We start from the raw sequence: 19,545 nt of genomic DNA, 5'->3' as shown, positions 1-19,545 counted from the left end.
TTTCAGGTTAGAAACCCGGCCCGCAGGCCCAGGTCCAGCTCACAGGAGGGTTCCACAGCTCTTTGATGAGCCGCAGCGCCAGGATGAGCCCCTCTTCAGGTGGGTGGGGGGACCCTGGGGGTCCCCTCACCTCCCCAGCACTGCCAGGGCTGAACAAGGGCTCCTGGGAGGAGAAACCCGGCTCTGGGGCATTTAGAGAGAAGGATTCAGTCTTTTGAGATCAGGGACAGAGCTTGGTCATTACACTGGAGGGAGGGAGGGAGATGGACACAATCCGGAGGCTGTCGCTGGTGGACGCAGCCGCTGGTGGACGCACCAAACAGCCCAGGAATGGCTGGAGGGAGAGGAGGATTTAGGAGGTTAAAAACAAATTAAAAAGAAAAGAAAGCCCTGGAGGGCCGGTCTAGGAGTACTCGGGGAAGCTGGACCTTCGAAGAGCCATCCCGGGCCTCTGCCCACTCGACCCCATGGGACCTGACGGACTGCAGAAAGAGTCCGCAAAACCAATCCTGTAGAGCCCTGAGATTCTTCCCCAGTGACTGCTGAGGAGGCGGGAAAACTTGAAATTTGCAGAGTTGCAGTCAGACGACTAAACAACGCAAATGAGGGGGGGAAGGTGGCGTTGTTGCACGCTGCAGACCCCAAAGTGCAAAGAAGGGAAGGGTGGCAGAAACCTAGCAGCCCCACCGCACCAGCTCAACCAGCCGAGGCGCGCGTCCCATTCCCCAGCGTGGGGCAAGCTCTGACCCTGTCCGGAGCAACCCGGCGCGGGCCTGCGCGTGCGCAAAAAGTCCAAGCCCCACCCCCCCAGCCCGTCTCCAGGTGCGCTCGCGCTTCCGGCCGGCCCTCCCGGGGCGGAAACTCCAGGGCCCGCGCATGCGCTTTCCAGCTCTCCTGCTAGGTCAGGAGGCCCGCGGCTTCAGGTGATCCCGCCCCTCCCTCTCAGCGCGGGACCAATCGAACGGCGAAGGGCGGGATTTTCTAGACGGCGGCCCGCCCACGCGCCGCGCGAGGCGTTTATCGATTGGTTGGCGCTGAGGGCGCAGGTGCGCGCTTCCCATTGGGTGTGGGCGGAGCGCGAGCCGCCGAAGCTTCTACGGACGCTGCAGGTGAGCGCGCTCACGCGCCGCGGCTCCCGCCCGGCTCGGGTGCGCGCGCGCGCGAGCTCGCGGAGGAGGTGGCCGAGAGCAAGGCTGCGGCGCCTGTGCCCTGCGCTCCGCCCCCTCCTCCTCCTCCGCGGTCGCGGCTGCTGCCGAGGCCCGGAGGGAGGGAGCCGTGTCCCCGCCCGCCGCGACGCCAGTCCGACCCTCGGTCCCGCCGTGTGAGGAGCCAGCCGAGCGGAGCTCCGCGCCGAGACCCGAGCCGCGGCCGCCCCTCTGCAGGTGCCTGTGAGGAGGCGCCCGGGGCGCAGCCGCGTTCCCAGCCCGCGGGCCGCACGCTCGCTCCCCACGCGCCGAGGGGCGGCCCGGCTGGAGGAGGCCGCTGCGGGCCCGGCCTCAGGATGAACCGCGGCCACCGGCACGGGGCGGGCAGCGGCTGCCTGGGCACCATGGAGGTGAAGAGCAAGGTGAGCGGGGCCCGGGCTGGGCGGAGCGGCCGGCTGCCTGGGGACGGGGGAGCAGGGCCTGGGGTGGGGCTGGGGTGGGGGGGCGGTGGTACCGGGCCTGGGGGAGGCCGGGGGCTGGCCGGGGACGGCCTTAGGAGCTGCCCCGGTGTTTGGGACCGTGGCGGGCGCGGTAGCGGAATTTGCAGTTAGGAGATGGTGGGTAATAAACTTGCTGAGAAGGGGGCGAGAGTGGGGGCATTGTGTTTGCTCCTGCCCCAGGTAGGAAGGAGGAGAGCTGAGCGCTTAATCTCCTTCCTTAAGAAAAATCATTCCTGTTCAAGGCTGGGAGTGATGGCCAAGGTGTACCCGAGGATGGGAGGCGTTTGAGCGCAGCCTGGTAAAAGGTTTGGAGGAATTCTGCCTCCTAGCCTATGAGTAAAGAGTACTTGGAACACCCGTGCTCACAAAATGTTACCCCTTTTGTGCGGTTCAAGGGTGCATCGAGTGGTGAAGGAGAGAGCCTAGGGCACTAAAGAACCCTTTGAAAGTTAGCTTTGCTTCGTGCTAGGGATTTTTCTAGTACTAACTTTGGTATGCATTTAATCTGTAAAATTAACACTATCGCCTTTCGTTTGAGTAGCACTTCACAGTTTGAACCTGGATGCTCTTTTCATTCCATCCTGCTACCTTTTCACATCAAGTGTTTTCATTCTTGACCAACGGGGTGCCCATCTGCTAATAATTACGTGGGTATCCACTGAATTTCTAAATTGCGAGGCTCCCTGAGCAGAATGGTGTATAGGGATTAGTGAGGGAATGCTTTCCAAGGCGGGGGTGGGGGGGGAGGGAGGGTGAGTTGGAATTTGAAGATGATCCGCAGCCACGGGAACATTTCAGCAAGTGTTTCATGAATTGAAGAGCCAGAGGGACTTAGATAATCTACTCTGATTCTCCGAGAAGACAGGGGGCTTATGACTTCGACAAGCTCTGCTTTTTGTGACAAAACCTTAAAGTCCTTATACAAAATCAGTGTTAGGCTTAATAGAATACAAAAGAGAGGACATGGGCTGGGGCCTGGGAACATTTAAAATAAGTGTTGGGAAGATCAAAACACATGAAAGAATAGAAGAAAAGTAAAAGCATATCAACTTCAAAAATAATGAAACATCATTGAATGTAAGACTGTGGTGGGGGGAGGGGGGAAAATGCAAAATCATGGAGTGATTTTTCAGTGAGTAGAGTAAGGAAGGCTCTCTGGAGCCTGTGGGTAGAGTGGTTTTTATTACCTGGAGTTGATAAGCAAAGTTTTCTAAGTTGCTGTAACTGAGATCATCACATCAAGAATATCTGCATTAATTTTTAACATTATTTAAAAATGTTATTTTTGACTTAACTCGTGACAGAATAGGCGCTAGTTTCAGAAACCCTTCTGCTTAATAAGAATAGAAATGTGGTTATAGGAATTTAAGGAATACGCTCTTCCCTGTGTCCTCCATGGAATTGCCATAGCCAGTTGAAGTGATATGCTTGAACTAAGGGTTAAGATAACTCAAAATATATAGGGCTTTTCCTCTAGCAGTATAGTGGTGGTAGTGGGTCCACGCCCAATGGTTGAGCCTTCTCATGGCATTTCTGTTATAAACCTAGTTTGGATTTGTGGGAGTTGAGGTTAAGAAAAATACTTATGATATTGCATAATCTTAAAATTCAGTTTGTGGTCTAATCTTGGTAGCAAGTCCTTAATTTTTTTTTATCATAGGAGAAAATGAATAGGGATTCTAGGTTCTCTGATAAATACAGTTAAATGGTAATTTATCTCTTGGACTAGGAAACCTTGAGCACTTGGGGACTGGAATTTCAGGCTTTCTGCCCTTATGTCAACTGGTTTGTGAATCTTTCCCATACTACCCATTATATATTTGACCTGCCATACTGGACTTCTAGTGAACTGTGTCTCTTAAATAGAATCAAGGCATTCTGAGAACCTGCATCTCATAAAGTGAGGTCCCACTAGTGTTCTAGCTGCTGATAAATAGACACAGTAGAGGTGCTGTTTCTAGTGTGTCTGTGACACCTCATGTTTTAAATATACATTTATTTTTAATGGATTAAATAAAACACTTGGCATCTTTACCAGTTAAAAAATATTTGGACAGATGTGTGAAACAGTACTTCCTTTTTCACTGCTTTGGTGCTATCACAGTTTTTTACAAAGTTGATCGCCAAGAGGTTGTAACCACAACTTGGTGATGTGCAGATCCCCGTTCCAGGATTTCTTTTTCTTCTGCATAGAAAACAATGTCGACTTCGTATCTTTGCTCGTGGAAGGGGAAAATGGTACAAATAAAGTAATGGATAATGCAAATATAACTATAGTTAAGTTGTGTTACCAGTTACCATGTGACGTTTCTTTGGTAACTGATTTATCTTTCTGTTTCTCCAGAGTTGGGAAAGCTCTTAATAGCCAAGGTGAGGTCCTTTAATAACCTTAGGTTATTAAAGACTTGGAACAGTCTTTGAGCTGTACATTTCCTAGTTATTATTCATGGACAAACTATTAAAATTAAGTTCGCATTTCTAGAGTGTACCAAAAGATGCTGGGAGACGGGTGTCCATACACATTCTGGGTGACCAGGGCAAACTAGACCAGGCTGAAAAAAGTTATAATAGTTGTTGATTGGGTCTTAATTTTATCTCTATTTTAGTATTTTTCTTCATGTAGTAAAAAGTTCTGTTAATCCTATTGTTTTTCTGCAAGAAGCATAACAATTTCTCTCTTTTTTTTTTCTGCTAACATTGCAAAAGGGCACATGTACTGTGAAGGCATACAATTTTCTATTGTTTTTATCATAACATTTAAGCAAGAGAAAAAAATGTTGAGCAAAGAATTTTTATCCACAAGCTTTAGCAAAAACATTGCAGCCCTAAAATGTTCGATTATTAGTTGTTACTCCCATTCATCAGGGAAAGTAATAAAACCCTGCGGCGAATCAGAAAGCACTAGGATGTTATACCAGAATAAAGAAAATGGAGGAGAAACTATGACTTTTGATAACATCATAAGAGTAACTCTGATGTAAAGGGTGTTCCCAGTTTTTATTTACTTTGAAACGTGTGAAGGTGTGACTAAACTTTTTGAACGCTTTAGGTATGAGTCACCTTATTTTTTTGACAAATGTTAGTGTTTATGTTTCAGGAATGTGTTTTGGAAACTTTTAATTTATTAGAGGTTAGAGGTGGTTTTAGTAAATTTTTATTTTAATTTAAAACCAGTGAGTAGTGTGGGTATAAGCAAGGCAGGTGAGCTTCTTCAAGATGGCAAAAGCGTGAATCCAGAGAGCCCATCAGATGATTGGGCAAGTGAATTGACACATTTGTAACCTGCTCAAATTATTCCCATAGGGACTTTCTTTGCATGATGCTTAAGGCTGTTTTAGTGGTACATTAGTGTTTCTTACCATTATAATAGATATTTAGAAGAAGAACCAGTTCAGTGTTCAAACACATTTGGCAAACATTTGTTTAAAAATTTTTTTTTTGTTTTGACCAACCACAGGATTTAACTGAGCCTTTAATATCTGGTCTCCACAGTGATTCCCAAGAGTGTGATTATAGTTATGTAGCATTTCCCAAACTTGTGTGACTGGGTACTTTTTGAGGAAGGCTGATGAACCTTTCTTAGGTTTCCACATGTGAGAAAATGCATGCTAGTCCCATAGTAAGTCACAGATCCTGTTTATTATGGACTAGATGAGGCCAGTCCTTCATGTTGAATAAGAACCACTTAAATAATTTGGCATTTGGAGAGCGGAGATCTGATTCTAGAGTAGGGAAGCAGAACTGAGAACCAGAATCGTGGAGATAAATACCGGGTATGATGGGAGTGTCGGGTATGATGGGAGTGTCGTCCTCCTTGTTTGTGTGATCCCTTAATACCTCGGATACAGTTATTCTCTTTCCCCACTAATTGCTGAGCTCTGGTGCGGGTCTGAGCCTTTCATTCTCTAGGGCCTAGCACTGTGCCAAGCACATAAACACATTTGTGTTAATTGGATAGTTGTAGGACATATACTTAATGTATTAATAAACCTTTTTGTTTTTTTGAGATTAACATAGGGAAGAGACTTCTTATCTCTAGACCTGTTTCTTATATGATATACCTCCCTTTGTATTGTACCTTAGTGCCAAGAAGCTCAAAGTCCTTTTTGTGTATGTTGCTGTTAATTCTTGCCACTTCCTGTGGAATTATAATTCCTTTTACAGGGGAGGAAACTTAGATGTGTTTTGCTAAAAGTCACCATAAAGACTTAGGAACATCTTTGTTACCCCCGTGGCCAGAGTGAGGAGGAGATACTGCTGTCAGGATCTGGGATCCAGACAAGGTTTGTTTGAGCTGAGTCACTGCTGGACAGTCCCCAGTGAGGCCTGGGTACCCCAGGGATTAAGTTGAGCCTGCATGTCTTGAAGGGAATGCCCTTCAGAGATGCAGCAGCAGTGAGCAGGCACATTCCTGTGCCTTCTTATGTTGTTTTATCTCCGGATAATGAGGTTTCTGGCACTAGACTGTGTCATTGGAACTGTCTTCTTCATTAAGGGAAGTACTGTGCCTGTGAATTTTCTATGTCATGCATTTTAAGATTGGATCCTGTTACCTTTTTTCAAATTAATGTGTTTATTTATAGTTTGGAGCTGAGTTTCGTCGGTTTTCACTGGAAAGATCAAAACCTGGAAAGTTTGAGGAGTTTTATGGGTTACTGCAGCATGTTCATAAGATACCCAATGTTGACGTTTTAGTCGGCTACGCAGACATCCACGGAGACTTACTGCCTATAAACAACGATGATAATTATCACAAAGCTGTTTCTACGGCTAATCCACTGCTGAGGATTTTTATACAAAAGAAGGGTAAGTAACAATGTTTGGAAAAATTGTTTTAGAATTAGAAATTGTTTATTTTCCTCATTGATAGGATACACAGAACTTGCCACAAATTTAATGAATAGACATTTTGTGTGAATCTTCTTCCCATATTAACTAACAAGTGAGTTAAGACATCTATAATATTATTGGTTTAATTAACACCTTTACACTTCACTAAGTGTACTTTAGAAAGATTGTGATTTTAATTACTTTATAATCTCTTAGATTTTTTTTTTTAATGGAAACTAGGAATTTATTGAATCTTCACTTTGTTGAATGGAATTTTGTCCATTCAGAAAGATGTGGTAGAAAGAGTATGACTTTGGAGTCAGAGAAACATTCTACTTTTTTGGTGGCGACTAACTTTGAAGTACTGCATTTACTACTTAATAGGTACCTGAAGGAAAGTCATTCTTCCTGGGTTGCAATGTTCTTATCTATAGAATGAACATACTATCTCATAGGATTACTAGGAAGTTTAAATGAGCTCAGTGCAGTGCTCTGGTATGTAGTATGCCTCCAGTAAATGTTTTCTTTCCTTTTAAGGTATTTTTCACAGAAATAAAACTAGTGAATTATCTGGAAAATCAGAGAGCAAGTCATTATTTTGGAGGAATGTAAACATTGATATTGGTCTTGCAAAAGAACATTTTAAATAACCAACCATTCTATAATGGCAAGCATTGAAATGTATTTTGAGCCCTAAAACCTTTTTTTTTTTTTTTTTTTAACTTTGTGGCCTTCTTTGTATCTGTGTCTGCCTATAGACAGGCGGTAGTGTGCGCCATTTATTCCTTTGTCTTTGGTAAATGAAGACCTTTGGAAAGGCAGCCTGCGAGACGCAAGCCCAGTATTGGTGGGATAATTAAAGCCTTACTGTTTGTAAACCAACCCAGAAAGCAATTTGAGAGAATGGATAGAGATTACCCTTGAAGGTGAAACTATTTCCAATCAGTTGATAAGCATTGGACCACTCCCAGGGCTTTGAAATTCCACTGATTGTGTATCTTTGCTTCTGGGTTTGGAGGAACTGAAGTCTACCAACAAAATAAATCTCTAAGGGTAGGGTAACTTAGTCTGTATCACTTGACTATTTGCAAAATACTTAAAAACACACAAATTCATTTTCCCAAAGACCCCTGAGATGGATTTCCTAGATATATAGCAGGGGTGTGGTACAGTTGGGGTGTTACTTCAGAAAGACTCATTTGGCTGTTCAGGATGAGCTGGAGTGGACAGAGCAGTCTTAGAGGAGAGAGCAAGGAGCAGGCGGGTGACAGATTCTGAGAAGCTGCCCCAGCAGGAGACAGTGAGGAAGATAAAGGGGAGGATTTGAGAGTCACTGCACTCCCTACTGGAGGGCAGAGGGTTGAAGAGGAGTCCAGAGGAAAATAGCTTTCTGGATTTGAGCCTGATAGCTGGGACAGGGCCATAAAACAGGCACAATCTGGAAGAGAGATCGACTTGGAAAGAAAATTGGTTTGGTTTTAGGACAAGAAAAGCTTATCTGGCTGGCGAGTTTCAACCGTGTCACGTAGGAAATCAGAAATGGTGGGCTGGAACTTAGGGTGGAAATCTAGAAGCTGATCAGAGAGTCTAAAGTCTGCAGAAAAGTGATAGTTGAAATTTTGGGGAGTAGACACAAGGGCCAGCTGAGATGACACCCAGGGATAGTTGTTAGAAAGCTATGTATAGAATGTTGGAGAAGGAAGAGCAGCAGTAGAGGAGAAGAAGACAAAACATTTGAGTGGAACTTGTGATTTTAAGCAGAGTAATTTAAATCATTATTGTTGAATAGAAGGCCTTTCTTGTTAGCAGTTGTAATTTTCATTACAAATCTAGTTGCTATGTGGAATGTGGAATGTAGAATGACTATTTTTAAACTACTGCCATCTGACAAACTTGTTGGATTATCCCCTTTGTTAGAAAGATTATAGGCGTTGGATTATACTGCCACATGTTTTTGTTACTGGAATTGTAACACTTACGTGATCATAGGATTAATCCTAACATCTTTTAAGGGTGGTTATCTTCTGCTATTTCCTTTTCAAGTATGTTTATATGTAAACAGAAGTTTTCTTTGCTGTAGAGGTAAATGTCCAATACAATTCATAGCGCTTAGAATTTGATTCAGAAATAAGATGGTGTGTTCAACAGAAAATTTTTGTTTTTAAAAATGTAACTTTAATACATTCTTGTTTTTAAAAGTGTGACTTAAGCAAAAAAATGAAAAGTCCTGCTTAAAACCCTCCAGTGGCTTCCGTCTCATCCATAGTAAAACCCTTTCTGATTTGGACTCCACAGCCTCCCCTTCCTCCGCTCTCGCATTCCCCCCTCACAGCAACCACACTGGCTTCTTTTCTGTCCTCCGGGCTCAGCGGGCTTGTTGCTCTCTGTGCTTTTGCACTTGCTGTTCCTTTTGTAAGGAACACTTTTCTTGCAGCTGGTCCCATGGCCGCCTCCTCATCCCTCAGATCTTAGCTCAGATGACTGTCTTAGAGGGGCCCCTTCTGACCACCCAAGCTAGCCCCCCCCCCACCTTTGCCAGATTACCCTCTGGGCACCTGGAATCACCTTATTTAGGAAGAGTTAAGGTGTTTGTTGTCTGTCTTACAGAGTTACACAGTGCCCTGTAGTTCGTGGTGGTTACTTTTTTTCCTTTAAACTAAGAAAGCTCAACAGATGCTTAAGTAGAAAGCTGATTGTACATAAACTTTAGTGAACATTAAATTCAGGAAACTAATACAAAAATGATGTTAAGTATAGTTATATTTTACTACTTAATGGTAACATATTTTCTGTTTTCCTGTCCTGTTGCTTCCAATTTGTACTTGCTGTGGCACCAAGTGATTTTTTTAAAAGACAGATATGAAAAGGATTTTAAATTTTAACCATGTGACCTTTTACAATCTGATACACTCTACCAAATAAAGCTTCTTTGAAGTGAAAGCTCAGGATTGAAGGCATAAACCACTTCATAGCTTGAACTTGGAGGTATCATAGTTGCATATCTTGAAAATTTTTATGTTTTACAATAATTTATTATTAGAGGGAAAACCCCAGACTCTATATTTCCAGGGCTGTTATCGTGGAAGCAAAAACAAAACAAAAAACCTGATATTTTAAGAGTTATTTTTGGAGAGGATTCCTAGGTCTTTTGCCAGCCCTCTTCCCCTACCAGAGTTTAGAATTTCCTCATTTATTAGAGGGAAAAAGAGTTTTCCTACTCTTGTTGTTCAGATTGTTATTGTACTGTAAACAATCTTAGAAAATACTTGAAGGTTGCACCTTTAAAGAAAAGTACTCAGGTCATTCCTGTAGGTTTGGAGTACAGCCAGGGAAATATGTGTTTTTTAAAAGCTTCCCAGCCTGTCGTGATGGTTAGCCAAGTCTGAGGCCCATTGACACGCCTAGAGTCCTCGCCAGATCTGATCAGAATATCTACACTGCCACGTCTTGCCGTATCACAGTCTCTGTCTGTGTGCCATCAGACAGACACACTTGCATCGTGGGTGTATTCAAAGGAGTATGCTGGAAACACCAGAAAGGCCTTACTTTAAGCCTTGTCTGCCTTAGCACATGGCCTTGTGGCTGAGACACCTGGTACTGGGTGGCCACTTAAACCGTCTCTTAGAACTTCACTGTGCAGTGGGTGTTATTTGGGAGATGTAGTTTAAGGTTATATTTTACTGAGTCAGGGTTTAATTTAGAAATGGTCTAAGGGGTATACATTTTAATAGTAAAATAGTAAAGAATAGTTTAACAGAAGGTATGGCCCCAGAAATAAAAAATTAAATAAAAAGAAGATATTGTGGAGTAACATCTCAGAATATGACACCAGTTGCTCATGACAGAAACCTGGGTGTCACCTTTGACACATACCTTCTTTTCAGTCAGTCACTAAGCTTATTAAAAGTGTTCCAATTATTTTCAAACTTATTTCCCCATCTCCGCTGCCTCTGCCCCAGGCCAGGTACCATCCTGAATATCTTCCCCTGCAGGTCCTTTCTCCAGCTTGCAGCCAGAGCTAGCTTTGTAGAAAACCCAAAATCCTTGGTTTTCTTCCCTTTGCCCTTAGGCTGAAGTCCCTAATCCTGGCACTTCCAGGGAGGCCCTGTTTGTGTGCAGGGCCCCTGCTGTGCAGACTTGGCTCTAGCTCTGCCCCACCTCCACGGTCTCCTCCAGTAACCCCGTCCTGCCCGCCCTGCTGGGTATTTATTGTATGTGTGCCTGGAAGTTCTTCTCTCCCTTCTACCTGATGAGCTGCTGGCTTCTTTTCCAGTCTTGTGCTCACTCCCCTGGAGACACCTTGTCTTGCCCTGCAGACCTGGCCTGGTTGCCACTGACAAACCCCCGCAGCCCAGGATACTTCACAGCTCTGGATGCCTTTGTAATAATTGTTTCATGTTCTTTGTTAATTGCCATCTCTTTTAGTCTGTAAACACCATGAAAGCAAGCACCTTAGCTATTTTGTGCTCTGGACCTGCAGCACAGAGCACAAGGCCTAGCCACATAGGAGTAGGTGCTTCTGAAATATCTAGTGGTTGATTTTTCTTGTATTAGGAAGCGAAGGGATCTGCAGAATTTGAATATTGCTTTAAGTGATGTGTAATCCTTTTGAAGTTGCCACATGGACGTCATTTAACCATTTTGGATTAGGGCAGGGTTGGTGAACTTGGGCTTGCTGGCTGTTGCTGTAAATACAGTTGTCACGGAATACAGCCACGCTCACGCCTTGCGGTGTTGCCTGTGGCTGCTTCTGCACCAGAGATGTGTGACCTGCAATACCTAAAATATTTACTGTACAGCTCTTTGCAGAAAAAGGTTGTCCACCCCTTGATGAGAACATTTAAAAATTATTTCATTCTTCCCTGTCTTCCTGCTGAACTTGAAATGGGTCATAATCTTGAACTTTCTTGGTGACTCTACCATGAACTGTTACTGTTTTGTTGCTGTACACAGATGTTGTTGGGATTTATAGAAGGCTTTGTTTTGTTGTTTGTTTTCAGGTTTGCTTTTTATTCACTGTAGGCTTTTATTTTTTGTGTCTGTGCCTGCCACTCACTAGTAGAACCTTATCCCCAATGACTGATGAGTGAGCTGAGGAATGAGATAGCCAGGGTTTGGGGAATTCGTGTTTAAAAAGTAAGAGGCTCAGAGGGAGGGCCTGCAGGGCTCCTTTCCTGGTGAGTAAAGCACAGGAGCTTTTTGTGTGTAAGGAAGTGAGACATCCAGTTTGGCTGTTCCGCGGCATTCTGGCAGTAGATCCTCGTCTGTTTCGGTGAGCTGAGATTGTCAGGCTCCGGATAGGTGAGGTAGTGCTGTACCAGCCTGTGTCACATACTGCTGCACAAGCCTGAGTTTGTACAAGTGAAAGGTTGCCATGAGCCAGGTTTCCAACTTTCCGTCTCATTCTGAGTTTTGTACTTTGATAGACGTGCTCAGGTGGAACGTCGGCCCTGTTCCCTGTAGATGTTCACCTTTACACTTTAAACTGACACCCTGCACCCTGGCTTTCGGCCAAGATATTTCTTTTCCCAGTGGCTGGAAACTGATTAGCTAGATGAGAGAACAAAGGTGCCTTTGTACTGGGGCATATTGCTTTTGAGAATTTAGCAGAGAGCATTCAAACAGAGTCTGGATGCCATGCCAAATTATGCAGATTTGGAGGTTTTTTGGTCAGGTTTCCCATAAATAGGTACGTAGGCAACTTAGTTTTGTTCTCCGTTTGTATGGTCTGGAATTTCCCATATAAAGATTGTGTGAGCTCTCTTAATTGATGGTAAAATGAAATGTATAATTTTGAATAAACACATTCAGTAGAAGATTATTGTTGATAGATTTTTGGCTACATTTTGCCCAAGAGATTCTTTTGTTAGTCGATTTATTTCCCAAGCCAAATTATAAGTAAATTTCTGCCTTTATAAGAGCACAGTGTAAGTGCTTTCTTCACAAATAAAGCAAAATTATCCCCAAAGGGGGAAGTGCCAAAAAATCAGGTACCCCTCATCTTGTACATGTATCTGAAACTAGCTTTGGAAGAGTGTTCAAGCAGCATGAGAAAAGAATACTGAAGTTCTCCAGATTCTGGCACACAGTGGACACTTAACGTTCACTGTGTGAATTGAATGTGTGCTGTATTGGCCCAGTAAGAAACCCTGGGGCCAGTCTTCTGTCTGTGACGTATTTTGTACCCTTAATTTCCTGGTCTATAAAGTAAAGGTAATAATACTTCTCAGTAGGGCAGCCAAGAGTTGGGGAACAAGAGCTACAGATGGAAGCCCTGTGCAGACAGTGTGGTGATGTTACTGTTGTCTGTAGCAGTGGTTGAGACTAGGACATTAAACTGTTTCTTGGGGTGGTCGGAGCATTTTTGTCTTTTTTATTCTTATTAAATATTTTTTTCATCCTTGGAGATTCTGATTTTTTAGTTTATCCTCATTCCAGTTATTTTTGAAACATGATTTTACCTTTTGTGCCTGCTGTTAATTCCATTTCCTCATCCTCTGATGAGATGTGTTGTTTGTGGACTGTCTACCTCCAGCTGTGCAATTTAAGATTGAGTTTTAGTGCCCTGTTTTCCCTGGTTTACATCAGAGATTATAAATTGCTGGCTTGAAGAATAAATTCAACCCCCAGGTGTTGTTTTGCTCAGACAGGTTTTTGTTGTTAATTAGGTGTCAGCATTTTAAAATGGGAAGTTTTTTGTTGTTTTTTTTTAACCTAAAAAACAAGACCCTCTGACAAGTTGGACTGGCCACACAGATTCCTACAGTCCATGAAGAAGAGCTGCCTGGAGCGAGAAAAGCCATACCATTAAATGCAGCAGGAGCTCTTGGCTTTGCCAGAATCCTCACCACCCCGCTCCCACCCTGTTGTCTCTGTCTTATACTTCAGCCTCTTTCAAAAGTCGGAAAATGAAAGATTAAGAACTCCCCAAGAAAGCTGAGGGAGAGTATGTTTGCAGGAGACCAAGATCCCTGTGTTTGATATGCATTCATTTAGTTGTATGCTCACTTTATGTGTATTATCCATTTCATCTATTTACAGGCAGACTTTGGATATATTATGGGTTCAATAAAGCAAACATCACAAGAAAGCAAGTCACATGAATTTTTGCACAAATTAAGTGTGTGATAGCATTGTCTAAAAAAATACTTAATTTTAAAATACTTTTTTGCTAAAAAAATGGTAACCATCACCTGAGCCTTCAGCAAGTTGTAATCTTTTTGCAATAGTGACATCAGAGATCACTGATCAGAGCTCATCATAACAAGTATAATAATTTAAAAGTTTGAAATATTGCAAGAATTAACAAAATGTGACCCAAGACCACACAGTGACCAGCAAATGCTCTGGGGAAAATGGCCCCAGTAGACTTGCTTGGTGCAGGGTTGCCACAAACCTGCAATTTGCAAAAAACACAATTGTCTGTGAAGCGCAATAAAAAGAGGCCTGCCTGTACACTGTCTGCCTAGCCTCTAATACAGGTATTTGAGCTTCAAAAGTGTCCAGTTTCATGTCATTGAGTCAAATATGATGAACCTGCAAATTGGAGGTTTTTAAACAAAGGTAGGGAAAATACAATGTAAATAACTTTTTTCAAATGGTGTTTAAGAATGTGTGTGTGAGCCTTATCAGAATTTCATTTGCCATATTTAATGTTGTTTTAGTCATTGACCTTTATCAAATTTAACTTCAACTTTTGGTAATTTTATGGTGAGTGCTCTCGAGGGCCACCTAGTGGATTTTTCTGGTATAGCATGTCTTACTACAGCTCTGCATTTTCATCTGATAGGAACAGGCTAATGTTTAACGAGTTTATGTAGCAAATATGTTTGAGTTATTCTTTTGTACAGATTCCATTATAGATACATGGGTGTTTTTACAGCATTTCTATATTTTATTTTATTTTTAAACAGAAGAAGCAGACTACAGTGCCTTTGGTACAGACACACTAATAAAGAAGAAGAATGTTTTAACCAATGTGTTGCGTCCTGACAACCATAGAAAAAAGCCACACATAGTCATTAGCATGCCCCAGGACTTCAGACCTGTGTCTTCTATCATAGACGTGGATATCCTCCCAGAAACACATCGTAGGGTCCGTCTTTACAAATATGGTACTGAGAAACCCCTAGGATTCTACATCCGGGATGGCTCCAGTGTCAGGGTGACACCGCATGGCTTAGAGAAGGTCCCAGGGATCTTTATATCCAGGCTTGTGCCAGGAGGGCTGGCTCAAAGCACAGGACTGTTAGCTGTTAATGATGAAGTTTTAGAAGTTAATGGCATAGAAGTTTCAGGGAAGAGTCTTGATCAAGTAACGGACATGATGATTGCAAACAGCCGCAACCTCATCATCACCGTGAGACCAGCAAACCAGAGGAATAACGTCATTAGGAACAGTCGGACTTCCGGCAGCTCCGGCCAGTCTACGGACAACAGCCTTCCTGGCTGTCCACAGCAGATCGAGCCGAGCTTTGAGCCAGAGGATGAAGACAGCGACGAAGATGACATTATTATTGAAGACAATGGTGTGCCACAGCAGATCCCTAAGGCCGTTCGTAACACCGAGAGCCTGGAATCGTTGACACAGATAGAACTCAGTTTTGAATCTGGACAGAACGGTTTTATTCCTTCTGATGAAGTGAGCTTCGCACCTGCAGCAAGTGGCACAAATACAGAATTTGAAACGCATGCTGCAGATCAGAAACTCTTAGAAGAAGATGGAACAATCATAACACTGTGAAACCATTGCGTTTGGAGGATGAGGACGCCGTGGAGACTTGTAAATGTGGCTGGTGTAAAGTGTACATACCTCCGAACCAGTGAGCTGGGATAGGCATGAGAAAAATATTGCAAGCTTAAAATGCTATTAAAATAATAGTTTGATAATTAATATAAACTTTGGTGGGTCAGAGGTGAATTTAAGTCTAAAACAAAGGGGCCTTGCTAATGAAATAATGTGCTTTTGCTATTTTGTCTGTAGAGAACTGGATGTTAGAGCACATTCTCAGAACCACACATGAGGACTAGATCATTTCCTTTTGGAATGGTTGCATATTTAACCTGCTGTGCAGAGCCTGGTTAATTTTTCCTTTAACTGTATATTTTTTAATTCTAATGTGAAGAAGTCTGAGTCTGTCTTTCTGTACTTTGGGGACCTCGGCTCCTATATTCCCCATGTTTTATTTTGATTTTTTTATTATTGTTCCTCTGTTGCTAATTGTAACAAGTAACTTTTCCAAATTCTTTTTTTCCCTTAATTTCTAAGAAATCAAACCGATTGACTGTTTTTAGGGGTTGCTTCCTAAGTTATAAAGCATTGAAGCTATGTTCCTGAATTAAGAAACTCTTCACAGTTGTTCATATCCGTGTTTGTCCATCCTATAGCTTTCATATTTACAAATGCATTCCATTTGGGCATCACTTACGTTGTGAAAGGCAGGCCCATCGACTGTTGATAATGGGAGACTCTCTCCCATAACCTTTTCTTGTCATTCTGAATCTCATTGGAAATCATTCCTTTTGTTGTCTGTGTGTGTGTTTTGTTGGTCTGCCTTTATACTCTTTTAATATATTTGAGTAGTGTGAATTATTTTCGTTTAGAAAAAAATGCACCCAAACTAAGATTTTTACACACAGGACAACCTTGTGCACTTTTTATATGAAGATTTTGGGTTTTCCTTAATGGGATTTCTAGGAACACTGCCTACACTTTATGAAAAGTATGTAGTATTCACCTTTGACAGGTAGAGTGTATCTTGATTAATTTTATGAGGCTATTTATTACTTTCCGATGCATCCACTTAGAACAAGGTAAGAGTAAGGCTGCTAACTTTTGTTCCTTGCCTGGTTTCATTGTATGAGGTGCACAGGCACTACAGTAGCTTGTATATAGAGACTAAGGATAATATGAACTACATGAGTTCCCTGTGGCTTATGGATATTTCTCTCAGAGTTATTTATTGATTAATTTTATGGTAGGGCTAGAGTGGATACCTTATGACAATTGTGTGCTATTAAAACAGTGAAGAATCAAATGACTCCGTTTTGAAGGATATTTTCTCTATATGGTAAAAGTATATATGAAGTAAAGTTGATTAAATGAAGATCACTTGACTCAGAATACTTCAATGTATTTTATCCGCATTTTACCACTAAACATACTATCACTAAACTATTAACTGCACAACGTTATATAATACAGTGTACTTTTTGTTGAATTCGTTGAAGTTCTTCCACTTATATAACCACTATTTTTTAATGGCATTCCAGGTTTAACATTCTATTGAGTTTTATAAATTTGACTCTTAAAGGTTACATTTCATTTATATTATAAGTGGTGCAGGGGTTCAACATTTTAATTAAAAATACTTTCACATACTACCTCTCTCTTTCTCTCTCTCTCTCTCTTTTTTTTTTTAACAAAGTTTTAACATCAGAACTTTTCTCTTAGGGGAAGAAATACTTCAGGGCTTGACTTTCTGTACAACTTTTAACTGTAAAATACAGATTTATCTTATATGTATTCATGAAAATGGAAATCAAAGCTGCTAGTGCTTTTTATTTTAATTTTCCCATTAAGGGTATATGTCAACAGTCTTTTCCACTGGATCTCTCATTTAAATTATTGGTGAAATAATTGATTACTAGACATATTGTAAAACCAATAGATCTTGGTTATACAATAAAATGTCGATTCATTGGTAGTCTGAATTATTTCAAGTGTACCTTATTAACAGAAATATCAGTGGATTCAGCATAAAATTTTATAGTACTAAATGTCAGGCTAACTGTGAATTTTGTTCTGTATCTTAAGTAAATTTATGATAATATCCTCATGAGCTATCAACAAAATATATGTACTTTTGTGAACTATGGATTTTCTAATTAAATTTTACATGCAACATGATTTTTACATGAATGATACTTTGTTTAAACTATCAGATGTCAGTATTTTACTACAATTTTATTATAAAATGTACATTATCACTAAATGAACTTTGATTTTAAAAATCAAATTAGCTTTAGTTGTATATTATTTTTTACAAATAAAGATAGACTTGTATAAAGGCTATTTTCTTGTTTGCAAGTATATGAAAAATCACCCAACAAATATTTACCAAGCATCCATTATAGAAAATGGGTAGAGAGAAAATTGCCAAGTTATAACAAGATCCTGGCTTCCTTAATTTTAAAAGGATCAACACTGGGAATCCCTTGGCGGTCCAGTGGTTAGGACTCTGCACTTTCCCTGCTGAGGGTCCGGGTTAGGGTCAGAGCAGTTAAAATGTAGTTAAATTCTGAGAATGTGAGAGGTTATGCATCATATCCACCCAGGATTATCACTTACACTGTTTAAGATTATTTGAAATAAGACAATAGTAGTTTGTAAAGTGGCAGTCCCTCTTCTGAATTCAAACTCACTTCGTTATACTTTTTATTACCACCGTAGGTATAGGTACTGCCTATATGGATTGAATTCAATTTACACTGAACACGGTAAAAGGCCTGAAATAAAACAGACCTCTTCCTGAGCCATTTCTAATCCGAAATTAGTCACTCTGATATTGGCTAAATTGACCTCTGCACTAACTCCTCTGCCAGCCAGTGTGCAGAATACTAGCCCATTCCTTCCCCCAATTTAAAAACAGATCGAAAGTCCTCGGAGTAAAACTTCAACGCCGTGTACATAGACCCTTCACGTCATCCACTGATGCAGACCATATTGCACTCTACCTGATGCGCTCAGTTTCAGGATGCGTAAAACAATGGGATGGAACTAAAGCATCCCTTTCATCTCCAAGTATGACCCCCAGGCTGTTTGTATCCTAAATCCCTGCTGCTTCCAGGTTTCCAGCCTGGGTAAAAAATTACATTTAATCTTGAGGAAAAAATAATTGAAGTCATAGAAATGTACAAGGAAAAGCTAGCCCTGTTCTGGTCGTTTGCCTTAAGGTGCTTGAATTAATGGTTAGCAGCAACTGGTTATTGTTTGCTCTGATTTTCCCATCGTTTAGATTGATGAAAGGTTTCATCGTGGGTGACAAAGCTTTAAGAGTTGTGTGTGTGTCAGTGACTTCGGCAGCTGCGCTCTCAACAGTTTGGGGAGCACGTTGCTTAGAAGACGTGGAAAGTCTTGACGTTGTTGTTTGTGACAGCGTATAATTTGGTGATGGTGACTTACCTTTAAGGTTAAGCACAGATTAGTCGTGCCTCTAGCTATATTACATGCTACTTCAGTGCTGTAACTAGGTGGGTGTCTGACTAGCTATTACAAGGTAAATGGAAAGGAAATTAATCTGTTAGATTTAATCATTTAAAAGCCTTTAGTGTGTAGCAGTCTACCAAGTTCTTCCCTAAAAACAAGATTTAGATAGATATTTTAAAAGCAAATGTGTTTGTCATTACACATTACATTTGATGTGTATTTTATAAACTTAACTTTACAACATTATATTACAACACATTTGCAACATTTAATGTGTATTTTATAAATTAATATTAAATAGAGTTTGTATTTTATTTACAAGCTGTATTTAGGTGTTTTCCCATTTTTAAAAGCTCTCTTAGAGAGTTCTCTAAAAACTGCAACTCAAGAAATGCATTGAATGTTGTGACCCAGTACACAGATGTGTATGCGTGTGTATGTATGGGTATAATATACACCTATGTATAACTGAAAGTTTCGCAAAGTGAAACTGTTACATAAAAAAACTCTGATTTTCTATTCCATTTTTTAAAATGTTTATTGGACCATCCCAAAACAATTTCAGGGTGCACTATTTGAAAAAGACTTGTAAAGCACCTTGTTTTCCGCTTGAGAAATTTGCCATGGGAAGTATTAGTGTATTTTTTCCTAAGGGGGAGAAAAGCACTGCATTGCCTGCTTTCTTTTCTATTTTGCAATAATTTCAAACTTAGAAAACATCTGCATGAAAAGTAGTTTATACCCTTCCCCAGATCATACCCACATGTGCTTTATTTTTCCTGAAACATCTGAGAATTGATTGCAGAGATCACAGCCCCTTAAACCTCTAAAGACAAGCATATATTTTCTTGAGAACAAGAGC

General features: G+C 41.4%; 1 protein-coding gene across 1 annotated transcript; it reads left to right on the top strand.

Moving 5' to 3' along the window:
- Positions 1-1,142: 1,142 nt before the first annotated feature.
- Positions 1,143-17,422, top strand: PARD6B (par-6 family cell polarity regulator beta). Its single transcript, XM_057704259.1, has 3 exons — positions 1,143-1,567; positions 6,229-6,451; positions 14,389-17,422. The coding sequence occupies exons 1-3, from the start codon at positions 1,502-1,504 to the stop codon at positions 15,216-15,218; spliced, it is 1,119 nt and encodes a 372-aa protein (XP_057560242.1). The 5' UTR covers positions 1,143-1,501; the 3' UTR covers positions 15,219-17,422.
- Positions 17,423-19,545: the final 2,123 nt, after the last annotated feature.

This window comes from Hippopotamus amphibius, chromosome 12 (assembly GCF_030028045.1).
Source record: "Hippopotamus amphibius kiboko isolate mHipAmp2 chromosome 12, mHipAmp2.hap2, whole genome shotgun sequence".
Classification (NCBI taxonomy): Eukaryota; Metazoa; Chordata; class Mammalia; order Artiodactyla; family Hippopotamidae; genus Hippopotamus; species Hippopotamus amphibius.
Note: the sequence above shows the minus strand (reverse complement) of the source record. Positions and strands in the feature narration are given on the sequence as shown.